General features: G+C 55.3%; 1 protein-coding gene across 1 annotated transcript; it reads left to right on the top strand.

Annotated features, from left to right (window-relative positions):
* Positions 1-2,115: 2,115 nt before the first annotated feature.
* On the top strand, positions 2,116-27,332 carry FRMPD3 (FERM and PDZ domain containing 3; the record flags this gene model as incomplete). Its single annotated transcript, XM_080624800.1, has 14 exons — positions 2,116-2,266; positions 2,448-2,550; positions 2,911-2,956; positions 3,902-4,006; positions 4,944-5,051; positions 5,569-5,700; positions 6,165-6,284; positions 6,413-6,549; positions 7,315-7,438; positions 8,088-8,177; positions 8,791-8,970; positions 19,056-19,200; positions 22,845-23,666; positions 24,475-27,332. The coding sequence occupies 14 exons, from the start codon at positions 2,116-2,118 to the stop codon at positions 27,330-27,332; spliced, it is 5,121 nt and encodes a 1,706-aa protein (XP_080480926.1).
* Positions 27,333-27,587: the final 255 nt, after the last annotated feature.

The raw sequence follows: 27,587 nt of genomic DNA, 5'->3' as shown, positions 1-27,587 counted from the left end.
GCGCGTCTGAGAAAATTGGTTGAATCGTGTGATGTTTTTGTTGTTGCTGCTGTTCTTTTGAATGCTCATGGGAGCAGCAGAGCAGCTAATGGCGCGGTGAGGAGCCAGGCGCAGGGGAGACGGTCCTGCCTGCGCTTCCCTGCAGCTGCATGCTCCCGGTGATGGATCCAGCCCTGCATCCCGCTCCTGCAGGTGCTGCACCACAACTGGGACCCCTGATGGGAGCAGGACCCCTCCCCACACCAGGAGATGCCAGCATCCTTCTGCTCCTCAGCATCCCTTCCACAGGTCTCAGTTTTGCTTCTCCAGCCATGTGCTGCCACATGAGGGAGGGGAAAGCCACAGGTACCCATCTGGCTGGGCACCAGGGGTGGGTCAGTGTGGGCTGGGCAGTGGTGGCATCCCATCACCGCAGAGTGCTGCTCATCCACAGCCAGCGCTGTATCCCTGATGCCAGGGGAAGGCACCCAGTGCTTGAGCTCTCCTGGCTCTCATGGGAGACAAGGAAGCAGGGAGAGGGACAGACCCTACTCCCTTAAAGGATGTTGGGATGGCTCTCCTGAGGATCAGGGCCAGCATTGGGCTGCCTTTCCTGGCAGTGATGTGCTCCCCAAAGCTGCACGTGTGCTGGTGTGGAGAGGTAAGAATCCCAGCCTGGTTTGTGTTGGAAGGGACCTTAAAGCTCATCCAGTTCCAACCCCTGCCACAGGCAGGGACACCTTCCACTAGAGCAGGTTGCTCCAAGCCCCTGTGTCCAACCTGGCCTTGAACACTGCCAGGGATGGGGCAGCCACAGCTTTTCCTGTTGTGGAAGAAGCCCCTGTTCTCTTTCAGCGCCGTGTGCCGTCCTTCTTCCCACTGCAGTGGATGCTAACGTGCGGCACTGGGAGCAGGCAGGGGGTGTGGGAAATGCAGACAGATTGCATTAGATGGATGATGCGTCAAATCCTAACCTGATAAGAGACGAGACAATTGATGTGTTGCCAAAAGGACAAGAAAGATCTTTTTTTAAGCAGGCTAAATAGTCTGGACAGGAAGAAGCGATGAGCAGCACAGAAACAATGGCGTGTTCATCACTTTGTTTTTCTGTTTGTGGCCATGCACGTTGCCATCTGTCTGTGCTGTGCTGCCATCCCAACGGTGCTGGGATTGCTTCCTGATAGCAGGCTCACAGCCCTGCCAAGTGGCCTGGAGCCATGGCTGGCATTGCTCTGGGATGCCAAGGGCAGGTTTGGCCCAACCTTGCCCTGGGTCTCCCCATCTTCTGGCTGTCAGTGCTTCAAGGAGTCCTGGGGCTGGCAGCACAGACTGCGCCATAGTGTCAACAGCCATGGCTGAACCTGCCTTAATCCTGGTTTTAGACTGGTTGAACTTGTGTCCACTTATCTCAGATATTGTGGAGTTGTGTTACATGGCATGAAAAAGCCAGCCCTTGAGTTTGCTTGTAAACCTCTGCAGAACAGGCAGAGAGATGGCACTCCAGCCATACCAGGGCTGCGTCTCCTCTGCATCCTGGTGGCATCCCCCAGGTAATGGCTAGAGTCACACCACCGGGAGTTTATCCCTCACAGATCTGCCATCTAATGAAGTGAGGTGCTGGGACAGGGACGGGATGGTAAGATGCTGAGAGAGGATGCCATGACTTACCCTGGGGGGGGGGTATCTCCATGAATATAGAATCAACTAGGTGGGAAAAGACCTTTAAGATCAAGTCCTGCCTTTACCCCAGCACTGCCAAGGCCACCACTAACCCATGGCACTGAGGCCTCATCTACACGGTTTGTGAGCACTTCCAGGGACGGTGACTCCATCCCTGCCCTGAGCAGCCTGTTCCAATGCCTGAGCACCCTTTGGGGAAGGAATTGTTCCTAACATCCAACCTAAACCTCCCCTGGTGCAGCTTGAGGCCAGTACCTCTTGTCCTGTATCCCCCTGCCCAAGCTGCTGGTGCAGTGGCCAGGACGGGCACTGAGCACTGCCCCTCTGCAGGGGTGGACAGGGGTGTCTGTGGATGTCCCACCAAGCATCAGAGATACAGGAGTTGTGGAGCCGGGGTGAGCGGGGAGCGCCGGGGTGCGTTACAGCCTGCCCTCCACCCTGCAGCGCTGACATGTGATGCCGGAGGAGCGCGGCGGCGATGATATGGAATGTGGGCAGCTGCCTTCGGACACGCTCCGACAGGTGACGGTCCAGCGCCACCCCTGCTACGGATTCGGCTTCGTGGCCGGCAGCGAGAGGCCAGTGGTGGTGCGCTCGGTGGCAGCAGGTAGGGTGTGCGGTGGGGGGGGTCTGTGCACAAGGCAGCACCTTCCCTTGGGGGGACCCCTCCATGGGTTCCTGTCCCCTTCGGTGGGCCACAGGCTTTGGGGGTGCTTGGGACCCTCCTGCTTCAACCCAGCCCCGCAGCCCAGGACGCCTGGGCTGGCCCTGACCCTCTCTCCTGGCAGGCGGCCCCTCTGAGGATAAACTCCTGCCAGGAGACCAGATCTTGGCCATCAATGATGAGGACGTGAGCGAAGCCCCCAGAGAGAGATTCATCGAGCTTGTCAGGTGAGGATGATGTCTGTCCCGCATTGCCTCTGTGGAGGGGAGGGGGCTCGTGCTGGGCTGGTCAACGCACGCCTCCAGGCTGCTCTGTCACTGGTGGTCACTGCTGGGATGGGGAAGCCTCAGTCTGAGCAGGGGGAGTGCCTTGGAGCAAGTGCTGTACCTGTTCCCAGATGGCCAAGGGATGGACAGCACTGGGAGAGCACCCACAGCCATGTTACCAAGCACCCAAAGGAGCCCACAAAGTTCATGGCCACCACTGGGCTGTGAAGGGTGGGATGTTCTCTCTCGATAGCCAAATGCATGTGTTGAGGTCCACCACCATGAGGTCCCATCCACCTTCATCTCTCCTTTCTGTCACAGGAAGGCCAAGGACTTCATCATCCTCACGGTCCTGCACACCCACCAGGTGAGACTGGAGGGGCCATGACCAGTCCCGGGGGAGCCAGGACAGGGGATAAGAGCCATTTGGGAGACCGAGGTGGGATCTCTGGAGGCCCTGGGGCAGCTCAGCTGAGGTGTTGGGCTGATGTCCTACCACAACAAGGCTCTTCCAAGCTGTTGGGTCTGAGAGCTGCCATGGCTCTCCAGGGTCAGTGTGGCCATGCAGCCATCTCCCTGCCCTTGTCACTGCAAAGAAGTAGGAAAGAAGGGAGGAAAAATGTCCCCAAACCCATGCAGTTTGCTGAGGGCACTCAGGTCTGAGGTGACCCACCATGCCAGGGCTGATAGAGAGGGATGTGCCATTCCTGGCTGGCTCAGCCCCGAGCAGTGCAGCAGGCGGTGGCGCTGCTGCCCTGGGGCTCAGCACCAGTGGCACTGGAGCAGATTGAACTGTCACAAAGCAGCAGTGGTTGGCAGGGCATCATTTCTGCTCTACTGATCCCTTTGATGTTGGTGAAGAAGATAAGTGTGAGAGCTCCGCTCCTCTCTGGGAGAGAGACGCCAGCACCTAGCGCTGCTCCATCAGTGCTGGGCTCCATAAGGGCTTTGTTTTCCTCCTCGCCCTGCTCCGCTGACACCAGTGCTCATCTCTCCTACCCAAACCCATGCCTCCGAGCAAGCCCTGGCTCCTGTGTGCTGGAGATCAGCCTGCACAGGGGGTGCCAGGCACTGGGGTTGCAGCCTCCCCATCACACTGAGGGTGCTGGCGTGACCTCGGGGGCTGCTGCTCATCATCGTGGCGCTGCCTGCAGCACCGTACAACAACAGTGGAGGGGATTTGCTTCCCAACCCCATTTCATGGTTTGCTGCCCGCTCCCCATCCTCGTGCTGGCTTTCTCTGGGCCCCGTGTCTGGCTTCCCCCACACCACTGAGAGCAGGCAGGTGATTTACCCGGTGCTCTCTTTCCAGTCTCCCAAATCTGCTTTCATCAGCGCAGCCAAGAAGGCGAAGCTGAGATCCAACCCGGCCAAGGTCCGGTTTTCAGAGCAGGTGACAGTCGGCGACACAGACCCAGTAAGTCCTGCCCTGCCTTCCTCTGGGATTCCTCCCCTTGAGACAGCCTGGGGGGCACACAGCTCCTCTGCCCTGATTTGGGCTCCATAGTGGGAGCAGCCCAGGGATGCCCTTAGGCACACTCATGGTGTTGGGGGGACATCCTCTGGATAGAGCCTCAGGAGCTGCCCTTGGAAACCTGGTCCCATCCTAATCCCCCTGGGCACCCAATGGTGATATCCAATGCCTGCCATAAGGGAAGTCTGTGGCTTCCATCCCAGTGCCAGAGGCTTTGCAGGAGCACCCATGCGTGGGGCAGGGTGACCAGGGTGTTGCGTAGCAGTGGAAGCTCTTATGCTGCAGTAGTGTTGCAGCCCAGCACCAGTATCTCTTAATTGCAGGAAGGTTTTATTAAGCAGCATACAAAAAAAGAGAACAAAACCAGAAAATGCAACCCTGTAAAGTGCTTGTAGCAAATTCTATTTTTAAGCAAATCAATTACGTGGTTATCTGATCGAAATGCTTCTTGCTAAATAAATCAGCCTTCACCCACCTTCCTGCACAAGGCATGGGCAGGGTTGAGATAGGCTCGGCTTGGGTTACGCATCAGGGAAAGGGTTTGGTCCTGAACCATCCTGGCCATCCCCTCCCTTCTGGGACACCAGGCGGGGAGTGGGACAGGATCTGAGACGTGCCAAACAGGATGGGATGCTCTGTTCCTGCTGCAGCTGCAGGGAGCTGGGGATGTGAATGTGTCAATCTCTGAACTGCTGCTTCCCGATGGATCAGCAGACACTGGGTTTTCAAAGGAAATGTGCCTCTTAGCGCATCAGCCCAGAGAAGGGGAGGATGCCGAAACCTCTCCATCACTGACGCTCCTTCTCTCTCCCCTCCCTCCCTCTGTCTCTCCGTGCCCCCAATCCTTCTTGCCTCCCCTCCTGCTGGCCCCATGTGCCAGGACATGCTGAAGAAAGAAGCTCTCCTCCTCATTCCTAACGTGCTGAAGGTTTTCCTGGAGAACGGGCAGATCAAATCCTTCACGTTTGATGGCCGAACCACCGTGAAGGTGGGCCCCTCCGCTCCCCCCATGGCTCCGTGATGCTCCTCTCCTCCCGCCTGCCTCATCCATTTTTCCTTGTCTCCTGCTTCCTCGCACAAGCACCGCAGCAGCGCTTGGCTGGCTGTGAACTGCCATTGCATGATAGATGGCCCCTGTGCCTCGCCAGGCTTACGCTTTGCAGCTGGCAGGGATGGGGTTTTGCTGTCTTTCTCCCATTCCTAACTTTCCCCCTTGCTGTGAACCTGCCCTCCAGGCAGGATGGGTGCTCCTGTGAGCGGCCCCACCAGGGGCTGGCTCCATGCAGCCTCCAAACACCGCAGTGTTACTGGAGATCTGGCTTCTGGTCACCTCTTGCTGTGACATCCCTACATCTGGCAGTGGCTGGGTACCATCCTGCAGCCCTTCTCTGCACTCCAGCACCTCATCCTGCACTGGCCCTCGGTGCCAGGGAGGAAGGAGCTGTCAGCGGGGTGCCAGCTCCCACCCTGTGCCTCGCACCCAAGCCTGTCCCTGGCGTTTGCAGGATGTGATGGTGACATTGCAGGACCGCCTGTCCCTGAGGCACATCGAGCACTTTGCCCTGGTCCTGGAGTATTCCAGCCCAGAGCAGAGCCACCGGTTCCTGCTGCTCCAGGACAAGCAGCCACTGGCCCACGTAAGCGCAGGAAGGTCACTGGGATGGTGGTGGGCACAGGGGGGCTCTTCTGCCACCCGAGCGGGGCTTGGCTGGGGTTGTGCTGTGGGGTGGTGGAGCCTCTCCTTGCCTCTGGAGTGGTCCTGCCTGCTCAGGGTGCAGAGGGTGGCCAAAGAGGGGGATGACCAGGGTTTAACCCATCCCACCCTGACAGCACAGTGGAGATGCTCTATGCTATAGCTGTGCAGCTGCTGACAGCATTCAGGAACATCTTTGGCCTGTCCAGGAGAGCCAGGAAGCTGGTGCTGCACGGCACCAAGGATAAAATGGGGATCATGCTGGAAGTGTTGGTGGCATAATGCTTGGTGGCATAAACCACCGCAGCACCAAGCAAAGCTGTCACGCCAAGGAGAGCTGGGCTGTTCCCAGGATAACAGGATCCGAATGTACTCAGCTCCTGGGCTCACCACTCCCCTTTGCTGCAGGTTGTACAGAGGACACACTACCATGGCATGAGATGCCTCTTCCGTGTGAGCTTCTTCCCCAAGGACCCAATGGAGCTGCTACGCAGGGATCCTGCAGCATTCGAGTACCTGTACATCCAGGTAGGGGACTCACCCCTAGAACTGGGATCTGATGGTGCTCATGGCCCATGAGTCTGCCCTATGGAGCATCCCTCAGGTGATGGGTGCTCCGTCCCCATGACTGAAGCCTCCTCTCCTCCCTCCTGCAGAGCCGCAATGATGTGATCAGAGAGCGCTTCGGCACAGACCCCAAACCAGAGATGCTGCTGGGGCTGGCTGCCCTCCACATCTACATCACTGTCTCAGCCACCCGCCCCAGCCAGAAGGTCTCCCTCAAGAACGTGGAGTGAGTCCTGCTCCCTGTGCCCATGCTGCCGCACAGCCTCCTCTGGGTCCCCTCTCCGTGCTCCAGCTCAGTCCCTGTTAACGGGGGTGCTCCCAGCAACGTTTTGGGGTGCTGAGTGATGTGCTGGGAGCCCCTCTGGAGCTGACCAGTGGCTCCCAGGCTTGGCAGCAGTGACTTCAGCCCCTGGTCTCACCATGGGGCTGTGTCAGATCCTCACACCGTGACATCCACCTTCACACAGCAGCCTCACCGGGGCTGGTGAGGATATTTGCTGCGAGCCCAGGACCATTTCCATGGGAACCCAGGCTGATTTTCTGCCTGGCATCCAAGGCAAGGAGAAAGCATGCTACCTGCATAATCTCAGCCTGTCACCCAGCCATGCAGCTGTGGCTTAGCTCCTCTGTGCTTCCCAGTGGTCTTCAATCCCTATGGAGTCTGTCTGAGCAGGCTGGCAGGGGAAGAAGAGGGGAGATGGCCCCCAAAAGAGGTTTGGGGATTCGCCCTGCATCCCTTACCGTGATGGTGAGTGGGAGCCGGGCTCTGCTGCAGAGCCTGGCACTGCTGCGTTCCCCTGCCCGGTGCTGGTGGCTGTGACTCCAAATGCGGGTCCCATCCCCTTGGGGACCGAGGCTGGGGACTGCTACTGCTCCGCAGTGACACCGAGGAAGTCCTGGTGCAGCTCCAGCTCCCTCTGATGGCGAGAGGATGCTCTCGGGCAGCATCCCTGCTCTATGGGTCTCTGACCTGGTGGCTTCCCTCCCGCAGGAAGGAGTGGGGCCTGGAGCCCTTCCTGCCCCCCTCGCTCCTGCAGCTCATCAAGGAGAAGAGCCTCCGGAAATCCCTCTCGCAGCAGCTCAAAGCCCACCAGAGCCAGCCTGGCGGCACCAAGGTGAGTCCAACTCTCAGGGCTTGGCAGTGGTACCTGCCCTGTGCCCCAGGACATTCTATTGGCCCCAGCTGTCCGGGGCTCCTGTGATTGCCGCTTAAGTCCCCTTGGATGGGGGATAAATCACAGGGTGACAGCCAGGCACCACTCTCACCCCTGAATCCACTTCTGAATCTGGATTTTGGGGGCCGCAGTGAGGATTGGTGCAATGGGATCAGCAAGGAGCCAGCTCTCAGCTTGGCCAAAGCAGCACACCTCTGTTAAGCCCGTGTTTATTGTTATCTCTGCTTCCGGGCTTGGAAAGCTCTAGAGGAGGCTGTTGAGCCACTGCCTCCATCACTGAAGCCATCAAAGCTACCTTGGTGGGGGCTATATAGCCCCATATACATCGCTAGGGGGATTATACATCCCCTGGGGGGTTTACATCAAGCATCTGGGCTCCTCCCTGACTCTACCTCTGCTCCAAGTTACCTCCCAGCATCTGCCCAGGGGAGATGCCTCGGTCCCTCCACCACATGTCGAGCTCCCAGGCTGGCAGCCAGCACAGCCCATGCCAATGTGCTGCATACTCTTAGGGGCTCCTGAGTTTGTGCCTCTTTCATTTCTCCCCCCTCGTGCTGGTGGTGACCACCTGTGTGATGTGTTTTGTCAGGTCTCCACGGCCCAGGCAAAGCTTCAGTACCTGCGGATCCTGAACGAGCTGCCCACCTTTGCTGGGGTCCTCTTCAACACAGTGGGACTGGTACGGTAATGCAGAATGGGCTGGGAGGTGCTTGGCACTGGTCCTGGAGGGGAGAGACAGGGCAGGGGAGGCTCCCTCTGAAATTACTTCCTTTGGTCTCTTGCTCTGCCCTGCTGGGGTCCAAGCCCACCCAAAAAAGCCTTCAGAGCCCCTGCAGACAGGAGGTCACATCTTCAGCGCTGCAGGGTCATCCTTCCCAGGCAGATCAGAGCAAGAAAGAACTCTATTTTCAGTCAAAGGCTTGAGTCTTTCTGCTTTTCTAAATGCATTCACTCCCTCCTCTGCTTCCTTCTCTCAGAGGCAATGTCGGATCAGGCAGATTTGTAACAAGCTCCTACTTCTGTGTAGTGACACCGGCAGCCCTGAATATTTCATGTGGACACTCAGTTCAGTGCTTTATATTTAAATAGGCTTGGCATCCTGCACACGGTTCCCAGCTCCTCAGAGAGGCTCAGGGATGGGGGATTCACAGCACCAGCTTCACCTCCTGCTCTGTAACAGCCACCTGGGACCCAGCTGAGCTGGTTTGGCTCCATGGGCAGAGACAGGCACAGCCCCAGGGTGCATTTATTCACCCCTGTCTGCCTGTCTCTCCATGTGCTTGTGCTGCCAGGACGAGAAGCAGCCAGCCACCACGCTGCTGGTGGGACCCCGGCACGGCATCAGCCACGTCATCGACCTGAAGACGAACCTCACCACGGTGCTGTCGGAGTTCAGCAAGGTCAGCAAGATCCAGCTCTTCAGGGAGAACCAGGGGGTGGCCCGCGTGGAGACGAGCATCCTGGATGCCAAGGTAGGCACGGGTACCATAGGGGAGAGGGGCTCGTGTGGAGGCTGTGGTTGGGGGCTTGGTGCTCACTTCTGAGGAGTTCAGGACACCAGTGCATGCTGGAGCATCTGCTTGGAGACTCTAGGGACTCCAAAGCCCTTTTCACGTTGCAGTCACAGGGCTTGTGGTCTGTGGCATCTCCCCTGCCTGGCTCCATGTGCTGCAGAGGCAGGGGATGACACCAGGGATGTGCAGTGCATGGTGGCCTTCTGGTTGTGACCCAAACACCTAGCCAGTGGTTTGAGCAGGGTCCTTGGGGTTACACAGCTCAGGCAAGTAGCAGGGCCCTTTGGAAGCAGGTCAGCACCTGACCTCTGCTCAGGGCTGGAGAAAAGCAGTCCATGGCTATGCCTTGATGCAGGTACTCAAGGGGACTGGTGGGGTTTTGTGCATCAGCAGCATTTGTGGAGCTTGTCAAGCCATGCAGGATCATTGAATGAGCTGGAAATGATGGGACAGGGGGTGTCAGGCTCAGAACATGAGAAATGATCACTGCGTGGCCCTGGCATGGGTGGCCCTGGCTCCATTAAGCCAGCTCTCAGATATCATGCCAGCTGCCTCTGTTATGCTCCCCTTCAGCCCACAGAGAAGTCCTTCCACTCCTTGATGTATGTGCCCTCCTGGTCCTGTGTGTTACCATCCTCCCATCCCCTGCCAGCTGTTGTGTGGGTTTACCCACAGTAACTGTGTTGGTTTGGTAACCAGTGCTGGTTTGGGTAATCGACCCTCATGCTGGAGCCTCATCGCCCTCCCTCACCCCATGCAGTCTTCTGTCTCTCCTGGCTCCCAGGCCCCTCAGAAGGACTGTCAGCAATACAGGAAGAGCTTTACTGCCTTCTTGTCCAGCAGAAGCGGATCTGCCATTGGCCTTTGCTCAGGTTGTTAATGTCTTGGGCAGACTCGCAGGCAGGAGGCTGTGTGCCTGCTCCAGGGCATCCTCAGCGTCACTGCCTCCCTGTGCCCAGCTCTTCCCTGCAGATTCCCCTGGATCTGCACAGGCCCTACATGCCTTTGGCTGCAGGTCAGTTTTGCTGCCCCTGCATTCATCACTTTCCCCACCATGAGACTGATGAAGCTGAGCTGCTTTATGGCTGCCTCTATGTTTCCTCATCTCCTGCAAGGTCTCTAAGCCTCAGCCCTCTCTGCAGCCCTTTCCTTGTGCTGTCTATCTCAGCTGTAGCCTCGCAGATGTAATCGTGCTGGCTTCATTTAGGACTCTCCTGCTGCCTCCTCTCCCAGCGGATTGTTAGCACCTCCTCCCACCAGGCCCATCAGTTCCTCCAGGGCTGTTCTCTTGCTGCTGTGCCTGGTCCAGCAGCTCTGCAGGAGCTCCCCAGTAACCTCTGCCAGAGCCGTGCTCATCCTCACCCCCTGCCCCGACTGTCCCCTCATCAGCAAAACCCAGGCTTTGCATTTCAGTGGGTATTGGGTCAACTCTAACGTCTGTAATAGTCCCTCTTCTGCACCCCACTGAGGTCACTCATCGCCCAGGTGAAGTCCTGGTGTCCTGCTGTGCCTGGCCCTTCAAAACTCTACAACCTCCCCACTGTAGCTTAGGTCAGTAGCTCTGGCTGCCTGGGCTGTGCAGGAGCCTCCTGCTTGATGCTTACAGAGCAGGTATAACCAAGGGGTATCAGCTGAACCATCAGTAACCCTTCTGGTTCCTTAGGATGTGTGTATAAGTTGTGATATTAATAATAGGCTGGTCATGACCCTGTGTTTGACCGCTCATGGCTCACTGTGAGCACTGGAGCTCAGTGTTCCTGCTGTAATGTAGCTCCTTGGCTGTCTCACTGCCTCTAAGTACCGCATGGGGAGGTGTCCAGCGATGGCCTTGCTCCATGCAGTGCTGCTCAGCCCTGGGAGCACACTGAGCTCATGGTGGGGTGCACGGGCCCCTCTGGTGCCACCGTCCCCTTCGTGGCACAGGCAGTGGCTGTCGCTGGCGCAGTGTGGTGTGTGGCTGACACTGGCCACAGCAGCAGCAGACGTGCTGGAGGCTGAGGTGATGCTGACATCCATCTGCTGTAAATCAGGTGGCGATTCCCACAAGGCTTCCCCACAGATCCACAGCCATGCTCTGCGGCTGTGATTAACTCTAACACCACCAGCCCTTTCCCTGCTTTAGGAGCAGACTTTGCCCTTTGTCCCCTCTATCCCAGTTACTGGAGGAAAGGCAGCTCATGAACAACTTCCCACAATCATGCACACATGCACTTTATCTCCCAAGTGGCTGCCTACAGGCACTGAGAGCCACTCGGCCTGCCTGGGGCAGAGCAGCATCCCGTCTGGGAATCTCAGCCCGCTTAACAGCACCCGGCTAGTGTAGAGTCTGCTGTTACCTGTCTTCTTTTAACCATTGTCCAAAGGGCTGGGTTTTAAAGCCAGAATGACTGTTCCAAAATGAGGCATTTATTGCAGGACAGCGATGGATGGTGCAGGCTAAGAAAAAGCAGGCAATATATTGCTTACCTCACAGCACTAACGTGCCTCCTGCAGTTATTCTTGTTGCTGACACTGGGTTGCAATTAAATCTGGACCCTCTGTGGCCACTGCACTGTGATGCCTGGTGCTGCGTTGCGGGATGCTGGTGTTGGGGCAGCTCCAGTGCGTTCCGCAGGTAACAGCAGGGATGCAGGGGTGCCAGCCTGGGTCGGTGGGGTGGCATCAGCCTGTCACAGCTGGGCTCCTATGGAAATGGCAGATGGTCAGTGACAGACAAGGGATTTGTGCACAAAAGATGTTTTGCATTGCTAAGCACCAGGGTCATTGATGCTGTGTAGCTGATCCTAAGGGTTAACAAAAGGGGTCAGGTCATGGAGCAGCCGTGAGCTGGGATCACACCAGCCAGCGCTGCCCAAACATCCTTATCTGCTGCTTGTCTGCAGCCACAGCCCAGACGTACCTGCTGGGAAGGAGCTGGGGCAGACTTCCAGGTAACAAGCAGGCTTGAGGAGCTTATAAATCATCTGCATTTAGTTCAGGAGGAGAAGAAACAGTGTTTGTCTTATAAATTGCTCACTGGGTGCTAAATCGGTTTGGTTTGGAGCTTTTCCATCCTGGGCTTCGGTTTCTATTTAAAACAGCCCATTTGGGATACAAACGTGGGGATGGTGCCTCTGCTTTGCTTTCCTTAGCTCTTTGCCACTGCAACGGTGGAAAGGAGGGGGACAAATGCTAGCAGCACCCCTCATAGAGGAGCTGTGCAACCTCAGGACAGAGGAATCAAAGCCTCTGGATCTCTGCTGCTGGGTCTGAGGAGGATTTTTGTTCCCTGCAATGTCCAGGGGAGTTGCTGGGATGAGAGGAGCAAGTCGCACCTCAACAGCCACAGATGGAATGGGGCAGCTGTGCTTGGTTCACAGTAGAGGATGGTGCTTCCACAGCTGCTGCTGTAGTGCGGGTGTTTGCAGGATCGTGTGGTCATTCCCACATGGCAAAGCCCTCTCTGCTGGGGCTGTTGCTTCTCTGCTCTTCTTCCTGCACTCTGGACTTGCGGGTGTTTGAGCGTTGATTCTGGAGCTCATAAACTCGCTCAGGACAGGGTGGTGGCACACGGTGTCTCCTGTGATCTTTACACATAAATGCAGCTTGTCTGGGTGGTCTATGGGCCCCACAGGCTTTCATCTCCCAGAGGCTTCCTCCTCTGAGTGCTGGGACCAGCATTTGAGAGCAGCCAATGCTCCTGTGCCATCTCAGAATTGGGCTTCCAGGTGTGCATCCCCCTTCCTCCCCAGTACAGGACTGGGAAGTCCTCTTCTACCTCTCAGCATCCTGGGAAAGGCAGTGTCAGCGTCTCCTGCCCGGCATCAGTGCTGATGGGGTGCAGAGGGGGTGAAGGGGCTGCTGCTCACTGTGCCTCCCCAAGCTGCCCTGTGCAGGAGGCATGGGGAGAGCTGCTCAGCCCCATAGCCACATCAGAGCCAGCTCCCGATGTCCATCTGGGTGGCTCCACCAGCTCAGAGCCCTGCCTGTGCAGCTCCTGCAGAGGCAAAGGTTTTATTCTTACTGAAGTGCCTTTTCAAATGGAACACTTTGATTCACACAGCCACACACCAGCAGGCTTTTCATTATTAGCATCTTGACATTGGCAGGAAAGCTGCCGAAGCCTTCCGAATGGGAATGAGCAAGGAACACAGCTGGATCGCCTGCGCCTGGACAAGTGCCTGCAGTTGGACGGAGGCACTGTCCCAGGCTGCGCCTGGTCCCCGCGCTGGGCTGTGGGTCAGGAGCCCACGGCGCCTGGTCGCTCGCCAAGCGCAATTCAATCACAGGCATGGGGGTAATTGATTCCCTGTCTCCCGGCAGGGCCTGCAGCCAGCCGGCATGTCAGCCTGGATCAGAGGAAAACAAAGGGAAAAGTAACTCAGGAAGGTCCCCAGCTGCTGCTGTGCCTGGAATCTGGCTGCTGATGCTGGAGTTCCAGGGACATCCAGCCTGCCATGGAAACAAGAGGCTGCTGTGCATGGGGTGCAGCTTTCTGCTTTCCCCATGGCAGGGCCTGCCCATCAGCCACCCATGCCAAATTGTAGCCCGAAAATGGTGGGGAGCCCCATCAGGGCACAAGGGCAGGTGAGGACAGCGTTACCATGCAAGCAACAGCTAAAGTCCATCAGATTTCTCCCCTCACTAAGAGTGTGAAGCTTTGGAGTGATGGGCCTAAAGGCTCTGGTTCCCTAAGCTGCATTAATCTTTATTTGCATTAAGTCATTCTGAAACACTGTCACCTCATGGGACAGAGGGATTAAGGCTTCCTTTGGCTCAGTACCTGGGCTGGGAGGGGTGGATGCGGTTCCCCTTCACAGAGCCTTTCTAGTGGGATGTAGAGCAAAGCACGTACCAGTGCGTGTGCCAGCCCCGGCACTGCCCGTGGCACCCAGCACAGGAGCCGGTCAGATGATATGTGGAGAGGGTAAGTTCCCAAGCCTGCAAAGCCAGTGTTTATTTGTTCGTTTAAAACAGGCACCCAGCTCTGAGGGTGTGAGCACAGGCTGGTGGTGCTGCAACCCTGGCGGTCCTGAGAATTGCTCCAACAAATGGGGAACGTGGAGGATGCCAAAAATGCCAGCGGGCTCTGGTCACTGGGAATCCCACAGGGAACAGCACGAGTCCTTTGAATAGCCAGGGGGGAGATGAAAGTCTGGCCAGGGTGCAGCAAGCTGGAAAGGTGTAGGATGGACACAGCAGCACTGTGGCAGTAGATGGGAAGAGGCACCTACAACCCTGCAGTCTGTAGAGGTACCTCTCCATCTGCTGTGATGGGACCATGCAGGGAACAAGGAGGGTATCACCCAGTGGAGGTGGAAGCTGCTCAGACCCTAAGGAGGTGCTGCTGCAGAAACCCCAAGGTCTGCTGCTAACCAAGGCAGGAGGTTTATTGATCAACAAATGGGAAATAATGGTCCTAAACACAAACAGCCTGGTATTGATAGAGCTGAGTTAATAGTGCTTAAGGGAGGGAAAGAAAGGTCAACATACAAGTGGAAAATCGACCGGTGTCTTGTTAGACCTGGATGCATATATCATTAATTATAAACTTGGCAGTACACCACAAGTAAACCAGGGAACATAAATTATGTAGATTCATCTCCCACTCTTCTACTGCACTGCACTAAAGGAAGCAGGGTACGACCCAAAGTACATGATAAAGTGGGGAGATTAAAAGGAAACGCATATAAGCTTAAGGGTTATAGCATGCATAGATTGGGTCATAAATTAATTTAAATATGAGGACTGTTAAGATCCTCTGGCCGTAAAACTTCCTCCAGACATTCTTCTGTGAAACCTGCACCTTTGAATAAGAGAATATTCTCCAGAAGGATATTGAGTTTTGATTTAAAGGCAGGGCATAATAGAAAAAAGCACTATATCCTTAATAAGCTAATGGAAAACTCATCTCTCATATCCAGTATAAGTGTATGTGATTTACTTTCCAGGGAGACTGGTTGCCAAGCAGGAAACTTAAAGTGAAAAGTTTTAAGTCCTGTTCTCATTAGGACTAGAAAACCCAGCAAAGCAGTATGACTGCAAGATCAAAGCATCAGTAATTTCAGGCTGGCGTTACACGTTTAGATGCAGGAAGAGCATTTTAAAATACGCTTCTTGTTGGCATATTACAGATCAGAGATGAACCTTTACATGTGCATCTCGCTGGGAATCCGATGTTTGGAAGGGGCATTGAAAGTAAGATTATCCTCATAAGTTTGCTTCTGTGTAAAACCAGCTTTCAGCCTCAAGGTGCTGCTGCCCTGACAAAAATCAGACAGGCATTCCTGCTGTGGCACCCCAGGAAAGCAGAGCTCTAGGGGCTGCCGAGGTATGAGCCCCACTGCTGTCACAGTGAGAACATGCCGGTCAGGAGGAGGAAGAGGATGGGCTGGTTGGCATGACACACACACCACCAGTGCATGGTGGGAGGATAACCAGAGGGTGGTCCTCATTCATAGCTTGTTCCCTGTCTGTTATTAACACCATCTCCTGATTAACAGCTGGGAAGAGGTACTCTGGCCACTTCCCAGAAACTCGGTACTGACAGGGCAGGGAGCAGGCTTTGGAGGAAGGACACTGGTTTTGCTCCTGCTGCATCCTTCCCTGCCTTCCCGCTGCCTGCAGAAGTCTCTCTGCTCTATTGCTCCACTGAGTTTAGAAAACCGATGAAGATTCACGCTTTCAGGTTGGTGCCTTTTTGTCAGCTCTGGCTGAGGTTGGGCAGTGAGTTAAAGAAATGGCAGGGGGAGGCAGGGATGTTGCATGAGCCCCAGCCCATTGGGGACCAAGCCAATAGTGACCCCAGGCAGCAGCCCTCACTGCTCCTTGCAGAGTGCTGCCAAAGTAAGGAGGTCAATCCTGTTTACCCCAAGACATGGGTATCACAAGGAAACCCAAACCGCAGACTACAGTCCTGTGTTGTTGTCACTTAGAGCAAAGCTGCCCTGAATTCACCATAAACCCCTCAGCAACATCAGTTGGAAATTCTTCATGCGACTGTTGAGACAGGCAATGTTTGCTCAGCTCGCCTGTCTCCACGAGATCAAATCTGCCTTGCTTGCATGAAACAGGGTGACCAGGACTGCTGATGTCTAAAAATAACACCTCCCTTAGCTGCCATCCCTCACACCTCCTCCCCATGGCCTGATTTCCCGAGGAAATGGGGCTGCTGCGCTCGTGTTGCCTCTTTGCCTCTTGACCCCACGAATCACTTCCAGATCTGTTGGCCACTTTGAGGGAGATGTGGCAGCAGGGTGGGAGTCTCGGAGGCAGGTGCGATGCTGCAAGCTTGTCAGGGCTACCTCGGTGGGTGGAAGAGAGGTTCAGCCTTGTAACCCCATGGGGGAAGGGGTTACAGCCAGACCTCTGTTAGCAGCAGAGAAGCCACCGAAGCCTGTGGGAATGGATGCACAGCCCAACTGCAGCAGCTTTGCTTGCATTCGGTGTCATTTTAAACAGCCAGTATCCATCAGCAGGACACGGAGCCCCCGCAGCGTGGGCTCCCAGGCCATGGGAAGCTCACTGGAGTGCTGGCAGCCACACAGGTGGATGACTTCAAGCTGCCTCTGAAGTGATTTAATCCCTAATAACAATATTTGAGCGCCTGACAATTAGAGAGGGACTGTCACGCCGCCGGCTTGCCAGGATGTGAGTAATCATTTCTAAGACCCCTCGCTAAGCTGTAGTGCTAATCAGCTTGAGGTTCCTCTTTCTCAGAGCACAGCGCTACAACTGACCCCAGCATGACTGCTGGAAGCCAGTCTGGAGGCTGGGATTGCTCAGAGACCTGGCAGGGAGCTTGTGGCATCTTGGTGCATTGCGTGTGTTCTATCTGTAGGCAGGAAGCACCAGTCTGGATGGCTGTGTCTCAGTCATGTCTCCCATCAGGAGGACTGATCCAGGGGCTGCTTCTTGCCAGTAAGAACCTTCAGTCCCATCTCTGGATGGGTGGGAGCATCCTAAAGCAGAGATGGACATAGGGCTGGGTCTCAGAGGTGCTGGTGTCCAGGTAGGAAACAAGGACTGAGTAGTGGGCACTGACAGCAGTCATGAGGGTGCATGGCTCTGTGCCGTTCAGCCTCAGCATCCCTAAGAGCCAACTGAGTATGTGGCGTGTGACTCGTACGTGATGGAAATACCCCCGCTGGTTTTCCTTTTGAAAGGGAATTCTAAACCACCTTGGCCTCTCCTTAATCTCATCGGCCATTGCCTCCCTGCCCTCAGTGTTCGCTTCCTTTCTTGATGCTAGTACTCAAGCCCTCACTGCTGCACAACAGATAGGGGAAAATGTGCAAATATCTCTATTCAAAAGATGGCTTAAAAAAACCACCCGAGAATGCTCAGCCCTCTGTAGAAGGCTCTTGTTTTAAGGATGCTTCATACAGCAGAACTGGAACACATGGTTCCATTTCACCACTTATGTCAAGACTGGAGCTGGCCTGAGAGGCGTCCTCCCCCTTCACCACTCCATGCCCGCCTCCTTTGAGCTATGTGGAGAATCTCTTCTCTCCTTTCTATCTTGATACTTTCCCTTTGATCTGTGTCATCTCATCATCTCTCTGCATCATTTTCCATGGTGCAGAAAGAGCTTCGTCAGGCGGGCAGGGGCAGAGCCTCTCAGCAGAGCGCGTTTGCTTCTTGGGTTATTTCCTTTCCATGTTGGGTTATTTCTTTTCCTTTCTCTTCCTGCACAGCAGCCAAGGAGGGAACTTCTTTACCTTGGCCCTAGGAGGAACCAGCCCCCGGCATGGCTGATGTTTATTGTGTTGTATGGTCCAGAGTGTGATGTGCCAGGTCTTCCTCTCCCAGAGCTGACTTGGTGGCCTAAGAAAGCAAGTATTAAGCAGAACACAGAACTGGCCAATGGGCACCAGGAACCAGCTGTGGTTATAAAACAAGAAAACCAAAATAGCTTTAATGCTTCTCACACTGTGTGGGTTTAAATGGTTCTTAAAACAGGCCTGGTTTGCCCTGGATGTGGTAAACAAGTTCTGAGTCCTGGAGGGCCGACAGTGTGCAAGAGACGGAGCACCGCAGCACAAACAGCCTGAGCAACAGCAGTAGTGAAACATCTCCACTTGCCTCAGATAAGCCCTGTACCTGTGTTCAAAGCTCCTTTAAAGTCAGGGTGCTTTGTGCAAGGGGCAGATGAGGTCTAGAGCTGCAATTACTTTACTCAAGGCACTGTCAAGCGTTTTTCCATCTTGCGGATCCACCTTGAGCAGTGCTGGGGACTCAGACTGAGCACGGGCCACTCGACTGAGCTGTGCTGGACCTCACCAGGAGGGTAAGAGCAGATCCCACCCCACAGCTGCCCCAGGCCAGCTAACCCCCTCGTTGGGACAAGCCGGGAGTTGGGAGCTGCAATGCCTGCCACTAGATTGTGCAGTGAGGTTATATGTGGCACACAGATCGTGTCTGGCTTTTTTCTTTTCTTTAAAGCAAAGACCTTTTTTAGCGTGTGAATAAATACTCTCCTAAAAGAGAAGACACCATCTGCTCCCAAGCACAGATTTCATCTTCCGAAGGGTTAGGTTTAAATAAGATCCACGTGCTCAGAGTGGTGGCTGGGGGAGCCTGCCTTGGGGTTTTGCCCCTTCTGCATCTTGCTGGAAGCAGATGTCTTCGTTTACGGAAGGGTGATGGGGCACCTGCAATGAAACAGGGGTTCTGGCAGCTGGAGACTGCACAGATGCCCTGAGCTCCCTAGGGCCTGATGGTTAACCTGGTGTTTGCTTAGAGCATTGACATGAAGACAAATGATCAGGAGCCAGCCGCATGGGGGCCCTGGAGGCACAGCCTGTACCCTGTGGGGCTCCAACTCTTTCATCATCCTTAGGGGAGTCAGCAAGCAGGAATGAGAGCTGCAGCGAGGCGCTTTCTTGTGCACAGTGATTTGTTGGGTGACCTGGGGCAACAACATGCATCCCTCAAGTGGGGGTACTCAAAGAGCCAGCCAGCTCACCAGTTACACCAATGCAGGGCTGCAGCACAGCCCCTTGGGAGCACTGGTCCTGTCCCACATGCATGTCTCTCATGCCTTCACCTCTCTTGCCTTCCAGCCACTGGTGCTGCTGATGGAATGGCCTGAAGCCACCAACTTTGCCTGCCTGATTGCAGGCTACTGCCGTCTCCTGGTGGACTCCAAGAAGATGATATTCTCCAGGGCCCCCAGCCAGCCTCCCCCTCCTCAGATTATCAAGGCAGGTACGTTTCAGCCTCTGCTTTCTGTGCGAGCCCCTTCCCCTGCCTCCCCTTCCTCCTCCTCCTCCCTCTGCCCAGGGCTCTGCAGCATTAGAAAGGAGAAGGGTTCCTCTGGCATCTCCCCTCTGCCTCCATCCCCTGCAGAACCCCTTTTAATCAGAAAACAAGGAGCAGGGAGACAGGTCCTCATTTTGGGTAAGCTCTGTCTTGTGGTGTTAGCTTGGTCCCTAAACACTCACTGCAGGTCTTGTTCTGGCAGCTCCTAGAGCAGATCCAGGAGGTGCCGTTTGTAAAGACCTGTAATTGCTGCCAGCTAAGTGCTGGGTCCTCACAGAACAGCCTGTGTGTTGCTGCAGGGGTGCAGCTCCTTGGCCAGCATCCTAGTGCTGGAGACCGATATGAGTGTACGCACTCAGCCAGGGACTGCTCTGCTGCTGCCTTTGGACACTGATGCCTTCATTAGTGAGGTCTGGGCTGCACAGGCATCTCTGCTGATGTCCTAAATCAGGAAGGGATCTTTGGTGTCGCAGCTTTTCAGGTGCCCAGCCTGATGCAGGGAGCATCAGGGCACAGCAGGAGACCAGAACAGCTACAGACAGGCTCTGTCCCACCAGGCACCGCTGCGCTGTTCCTTGAGGGTGGGTTGCAGGTGTGAGCCACCTTCAAAATGATCAATGACCCTCGAGAGTGATGTCAAACAAGAGCCAACCATCAGCTACGTGCTGGTGTTCCGTGCAGGTGTTCACACTGATGTGTTCTGTATGAGGAAATATCAAATATACAGGATCAGTGGCTGGAGATGGGCAAAGCACCAACCCAGCTGACTATCCCCAAACCCCCTGAGTGACATTGCCGCTCCAGAGAGCTGTGACAAGCCTTCAGTTTTGGTGGCACAGTGTTAAAACTGCCTCCTCGAGGTGCGAGGTGGGAGGAGTGCCAAGAGCTAGCAGGGACCTGGGGAAAGGACTCGGTGCCTCTGAGGTCTGAGGAAGGCACCCAGCCATGACTTAGCACATGCGGGAGGACACGCGCACAAGAGGCATCGAGAAAGCATCTGCAGCAACACCAGGGACAGACCTGGCTGGTGATGTTGGTGTAAGTATATGTGCATGGTTTCCTTTTGTCTCTTCACCTATGCCTCTTATTGATGGCTGTCACTGGGCTCTCTGCCACGGGTCCGACAGGAACGCATTCAGTCACATCCTGCTATGAGTGGAGGGTGTTTCCAACTTAAGTGGCTGTCATCAGGGTAGTCCTTTTCTGGGTCGTGTCACTCTGACGCAGGCTACAGGGACACCGGGCTGTAGGGAGTTAGAGGAATGCAGGAGGAAATGGAGAGCATCCCAGAACATCCCCAAGGGCTCAGAGGGAGTCTGGCCGGGCCCATGTTACTGGTCACTCAGGGGATGCCTCAGCATGCACAAGTGGTGCTTTTTCACACTCTAGCAACAATGGTAATAGCCAGGATTTTTCCTCGGGGAGATGGTGCTTCATGGGTATGGTCCAAACCTGAGCCAAAGGGGGAAGTAGATCTTGACCTTTTCTTGACAGGCTCAAGAAACTAGTATCACTGTGCAGGGAGCTGGAGTGAGTGTGAGCGGAAGCCATGGTGTGGGTTGGACAGCAAAGGAGAAATGGATCCATCACACCAAAGAGCCAGCCCCTCTCTGGATGGCCTGGTCTGCCCGCAGGGGTGCAATGAAAACCTCTCTGACCAGTGGAGGGCAACAGTTTCTCTGCAGACCCAGTACCCCCAGCCCAGCCTCTCAGGCATCCTTCAGGAGTGAATTCAGCGTGTGATGGGAAAACCAACTCTGCTCACAGTTCTTGTCTTGCGACTGCTGCAGGCTGAGGTGTCAGGAGCAAGGCAGATCACAGGCAGCAGGGCCATTAGCACATCTCTGCAGGAATGATAAGGAAGCCCCACTGGGATGAATCAAGTTAGCCCAGGCATTGACTATCCAGGCTGCAGGCAGGCTGTGCCAGTATCTTAAATGTAAAAGCAAGCCCTGGCCCGTGCTTTGTGCCTAGTATAGGAGCACATCCGTCTTCCCTGAGGCCCATTGAAACCTCCTGCTGAACCGCGGACGCTTCTAGAAATGCACGCTCTGTCCGGATGCTCTCAGTTACATCCCATTCTCCACATTTCCCAGCAGAGCTGGATTGTAGATCATTGCTTTCCATGGGAAGGGTTGTGCCGTGCTGGAGCTGTGCAGGCAATTCACCTCTGCCCCTTCTTCTCCCCGCTCTAACCAGCAGCCATCATCAGCCAAGCAGCTCCATGCCCTTGGCTGCTCTCTCATTTCTTCATCAGGACCTTCTCTCCCAGCAGCTGGATTATGGATTTTAGGGTTTTGGCCCCATCCAGCACAGGGCCTGGCTCAGCAGGGGCACCCAGCGAGGCTGCTTTGGGAAAGCCTCTGCTTCGGTCCATGCACTGAACGTGCATCCCCAGCTGCAGCAGCCTTGTGTTCACACACAGAGCTGTCCTTCCAGAGGACCAGAGTGCCCATAAATGAGAATAGATATTGTTTTGTCTGGGATTTTAGCATCGCAGGTGATGAACAGTCTAACACGAACATATCTGGGGAGACACACTGTCCAATTTGTTCAGCTAATGAATTTAATTGGGATTTATTTGATTTAATCTATACTTGGTAAGATGGAGCCTGCATGCCCCTGGCAGCCATTCCCAGCACAGCTGCACAATCCAACCTGTAATGCAGACAGATGCTCCTCCTGAGGCTGGACCACTGGCCACAAGTTCAGAGAGTATTTCAGCTGCTTGCCTTACACAAGGGAGCAATGGGAGGTTGTTGTAGGGCAATGCTTAACAGCAGGAGCAGAGGGCATGATGCTGGTGGATAAAAAGCTGGACATGAGCTGGCAACGTGTGCTTGCAGCCCAGAAAGCCAACCATGTCCTGGGCCGGATAAAGAGAAGTGTGCAGGTTGAGGGAGGGGATTCTGCATCTCTGCTCTGCTCTGGTGAAACTGCCCCCTGGAGTACTGCATCCAGCTCTGGAGTCCTCAGGACAAGAAGGACATGGACCTGTTGGAGTGGGTCCAGAAGAGGGCCATGAAAACGATCAGAGGGATGGAACACCTCTCCTAGGAGCACAGGCTGAGAGAGTTGGGGGTTTTAGCCTAGCAAAGAGAAGGCTCTGGGGAGACCTTCTTGTTGTCTTTCCATACTTAAAGGAGGCTTATAAGAAAGACTTTTTAGTAGAGCCTATAGCATGGGACAAGAGGTAATGGTTTTGAACCAGAAAAGGGTAGATTCAGATTGATATAAGGAAGAAATGTTTAATGATGAGGGGGGTGCAACACTGCCACAGATTGCTCAGAGAGGTTGTAGATGCCCCATCCCTGGAAACATTCAAGGCCAGGTTGGATGGGGCTCTGAGCAACCTGATCTAGTAGATGTCCCTGCTCATTGCAGGGGGGTTGGAGTAGATGACCTTTAAAGGGCCCTTCCAACCTGCATGTGCAGATTTCTTTCTTTGCATGTCCCAGCCGCACACCGAGCTGAGGGCTGGAGGGCAGAGCACACATGGATGCTCCTCCAGGGGGAGCAGGAGCTTCCCTGTGCTGTTTCCCCTTCTCCTGGGCGCTGCTGCTAATGTGCCCGTTGTGGTTTTGGTTTAGATTACATCAACGCACACAACTTGCACCGGCCTGCCGCGGCGGGGCACACGGGAAAGAAAGAGAGCGGGTTGGTGGCTGGCTCTGCCACCAGCACCGGAGCAGCCGGGGCTCCACCAGCCAGGGCTTCCGACTCGGAGCTCATCAGCTTCTGCTACCTGCACATGCGAGAGCAGAGGAAGGAAAGAGAGAGCGGGACGGACATCAATGAAAACCTGATTTTTTTTGAGGAAACCCGCCCCAGGACCAAATCCGACCCCACTTCCAAAAGCTCTGGCCAAGGCTACAACGGGACAGCCAAGGAGTACAACCCGGATGGCCTTGACCAAGACAGGCACACAGTCAGGGCCAGGGCACACACCATAGACACCCACCTGCGCAGCGACGCCTCGCACTTCTACTGCGAGTCCTGCCAAGCCAAACTCAAGAGCCGGCTGGCCTCATGCAAGGGGGGCAAGCCCGGCAGCACCCGGGATAACATGGTGGACTTGATGTCTCTTCCCCCTCCTGGGAATGACGAGGAAGAAGACGAGACGACGTCCCTGCTCCCTGCCATTGCTGCACCTCCTCCTGGCTTTCGAGACAACAGCTCGGATGAGGATGATCCCAAGCGCCGCGCAGCTGCCCAGAGCCAGGAGCAGGGCCGGCACCTCTGTGGCATCCTCTACGATGAGATCCCTGTCACACTGATAGACAACGTGCAACCACGGACGGTCCGAGACCATGCCCAAGAGCTGGATGATGCCCTGGTGTCCACCCTGCAAGCGCTGGAAGCCTTGGCTGCTTCAGAGGATTGTCCGCATCCCCCTCCACAGCAGACAGCAGGTATTTCGATGGCTATGACTTCTTTTCTTCCTTGTAGCCTTTCTTTCCTATGGTATATCCTTCCCTTCAGTCTCCTTCTCTCATCCTGTATGTGATTGTGGAGCAGGTTTTAGTAGAATCCAAGTTGTGGCAACAGGCTGTAGCAGGGCTGCTCTGGAGGTTTCTAAGGAGCTGAAGTGGGACTCGTCTCCTTGATGGTGGCTGAAGGAGTGTCTTGGTTACCCACTATCTGCCATGGTCCATGTGCCACGATGCTGGAATGAGTCCCTAACAAGCCAATACTGTGAGCATGAGTTCCTCCCGGCTGTAACCCCACTCAGTTGGTACCTTCAGCCCTCGGTCTTTGCAGGTTCTCACCCAGGTTTTGCAGCATGAGCCCTTCCTAGGGCAAACCTCCTGTCAGAGGGGTGTCTCTGGGACCAGTCTGCTGGCAGCACAGTCCTTTGTCCCTCTCCCCACCTTGGTTTAACTATTCACTATGGCAGAGTATGGGACTTGTCTAGCCCAGTTTTCCTTCTTGGGCCAGACAAGTCTCTGTAGCTCTGCTATCACTAACACTGGAAAGCTTCCCAGGACATTTTCCTTGGCCAAGATCTGTTGCTGTGTTGAGTTAGCAAGCCAGCTGGTGCTGACAAGTGATCTCTCCTAAAAGCATTAACTCTTAGCTGCAGGAAGTCACTAAAATGTCTCCAGTGGGATGCTGTGTCCTGCATTCCTGGAGCCCTCCTGCCTCACGAGCTTCCCCTCTCTTCTGTACACCAGTGGGGTGTGAGTGTTGTCGTGGGGTTTTCTTTGTGTCCCTCCTCAGGTCTTATTGTGCTGGCTGCCATCACTCCCGAGTCATCCCTGGATTCTGGCCATGAAACCAACTCTTCAGAGCTAACAGATATCTCAGAGATGGTCTCTGCCATGAAGCAGCATCAGAACGCAGCCTACTTCCTCGCTCAACACATCAACAAAGAGAACGTCCTGGCCAGAAAGGACTTGCCCTTCCGAATCCAGAGCTGTGCTGCCCAGGCTGTCCTCACCTCCCCCTGTGCCCTGAGCCGCCAGGAGCCAAGCCCTTCGTTGAAGCCAGCTTTCTCTAACCAAAGCCCCAACCTCACCAACTGCAAGAGCAAGCAGGAGCAGCAGCATCCTGAGAGGAGCCACCCCTTGGCTGCCAAGCCAGTGCTGACCCCCCAGCTCAGTGAGCAGAGCAGGGGGGCTGCAGTGTCAGGCTCTGAATGCAAAGGTGCGGGCCACACTAAAGCTGCCTTTGAGGTATCTCTGCATGCCACAGCAGTCCCGAGCATGGAGCAGGCACAGGATCTACAAGAGAAGATGCCCAAAGAGGTCCAGCCAAGCTCCAAGCTTCTCCTGGATCAGAAAAGCGGTGTAACCTCAGCCATCGTTGCGGCTGCGCTGCAACAAGTGGCAAACCCAAAAGGCTCAGCTCCGCAAGTGACAGCAGCCTCAAAAGAGGACAAGAACATGAACGGTACCAGCAGCTGTGCATCAGCCAGCAGCAAGCCTTTGAAACCCAAAGGAGGTCCACAAACCGCAGAGACATCATGCAACTGCCAGCAGCAGCAGCTCCCTGCACAGCAGCACTGTGAAGACTCTCCAAGTCCTAAAGAAGCTCACGGCAGTAAGGCTGAAGCTTTCCACAGCAGCTCAGGTGAGGAAATGATGCCCAGTAAGACTTTTGCCTCTAAAAGCTACCAGCAAAAAGCAGGTAGGGATGCTCCAGGAAAAGCCACAAGCGGAGAGCCAGGTCCAAAGGTGGGTGGGGAAGCCCCGAGCCTTGTCTTTCAGAAACACACAGCTCCTTCAAACCAAGGGCAGAAAATGCAACAGGAAAGCTCAGCCAAAGGCTTGAAAGCTGAGAGTAGCAACGTGCACTCCCCATCGCCTGGTAGCGCCTTCAGGAGCACCAGTGAGGAACCCAAAGGGCCAGTCCAGCTGGTGCACAGATCCGAGAGCCTGCAGATCAGCACCGTGCCTTCCAAAAAAGCCGAGAAAGCCCTGGAGGTGACCCAACAAGAGGCTGATGTCCCAGCGAAACCCAAAGCTCCAAAAGCTTCCTTCAGGCTGAGGAACTTGTTCTCAGCAACTTTTCCAACCCGGCTGAAGAAGGAGACGGACGAGCGGCAAGCCCAGCTGCAGAAGGTGAAACAGTATGAGCTGGAATTCCTTGAGGAGCTGCTGAAGCCAAAGAGCAAAGGTGATCTCCCACCACAGGAGTACCTTCACCCTCCTGCCCCTGGGCGCTGCAGCTGCCAGCTAAGGAGCAGCCCCGTGCAGAAAGTCCCAGGGATGTCGAGGGAGCAAAGGCGTAGCTGCGACTGCAAGCGGATCTGCAGGGGGGTGAGGCCACCTCCCAACCACATGGTGATGCCAGAACCGGAGAGGAGAGGGAGGGATAAAGCTAGCAACGAGCAGAAGCAGGAGGAAGCCATTCGGTTGACAAGCATGAGCAGCCCTTCCAAAGGCAAGCGGATACGATCCACGAGTTTAGAGTCCAGAGAGTACCGGTCAGATCCAGAGAACGGCATGTCCTGTTTGACCACATGCGCTTCCCGGGGGGAGTGCATGGCTGCTCCACACTACCGGAAGCTTTTGCGTCGCTACAGCGTCAGTGAAATAGATAAGACTGATAGGACATCCCTGTCCTCTGACATCTACCAGAACATCTATACAACCAAACAGAAGGGACCACAGAAAGAGCCTGAGCCCAGCATCCTTTGTCCCCTTCTGAAGAGCAAAATCCAGGAAGCCACTGGAATGCCTGAACCCTCCTATGTTCAGATAGCACAGGAGAAGAAGAACCAGAAGGGTTCAGCAGTGTTCTCTGTCCAGGAGGAGATGTATCCAAGTCCTGCTGAGCTGCAGGATGAAGACATGGAGGATGAGAAGTGCTGCTCCATCCGGTACTGCTTCTACTACAGGAAATGCGATGTTGCAGATGATGGGAGTGAGAAGGATGAGCTGTCCTATTCCATCCCCATGCAGATACTCCCAGGAATGAAACTGGATAATCAAATGGTCCCAGTCATGAGCAGAACTCTTCAGGTCCTGGACGCAACAGCCTGCAGCAGTCCCAGTGACAGCCAGACCCAGGAAATAGATTTAAGGACCTCCAGTTTTGAGGGGAGCCTGACAAAGATCAACGCCCTTCGAGGCCATGCCTACAGCTTTCCCAACGGGTTCCTGCAAGTGCAGCTGGACACCAATGAGCTCCTGACCATCCTGAGGCAGTGCGTGGTGAGCCCTGACGTCCGGGACTGCAAACCCTACATCTCCCAACTGGCTGAGTACAAGCAAGAGCTCGCCCTCAAGTTCAAGGAGTTCCGTGCATCCTGCCGCCGCGTGGCAGCCGTCGACAAGAGCCCTACCCACATGCTCTCCGCCATCACAAGCAGCTTCCAGGTGCTCAGCAGCCTCATCGAGACGTTTGTGAGGCTGGTGTACGTCGTGCGCTCGGAGTCGCAGCGCCAAGAGCTGCTGGCAAAGGTGGAGGAAGTGGTGAGGAACTACACCTTCCTGCTGAAGGCTGCGGAGGAGTCCACGGCCAGAACGCTGAGCCACCAGCAGGCAGTCGAGCAGCTCAGCCGCCAGTCAGCCACGGTTGCCACCGTCATGAGCACGCTCACGCGCTCCCTGAAGACGCTGATCAATAAGTAAAGCAGCTACGACAGCCAGCAAGCCGGAGCGTGCCGTGTGCTCGTGGGTCTCAAGTCGTGTAGGTCTGGTGAGGATGCGTGTCTACAGGCTCACATCTACTGGGGTCTGTGGTGGCCACGATGCTCTTTTGTCTCTGCAGAACGGGTGGTTGCGTTGGTGCTGGTTTTGAGGCGGTTTTGCATGCCCTGCTGCGAGCTGTGCAACCAGCTCGTCAGGGCTGTCAAGCAGCTGTACCATGCTGGTTTGTCGGTGATG

Source organism: Psittacula echo (assembly GCF_963264785.1).
Source record: "Psittacula echo genome assembly, chromosome: 8".
Classification (NCBI taxonomy): domain Eukaryota; kingdom Metazoa; phylum Chordata; class Aves; order Psittaciformes; family Psittacidae; genus Psittacula; species Psittacula echo.
Note: the sequence above shows the minus strand (reverse complement) of the source record. Positions and strands in the feature narration are given on the sequence as shown.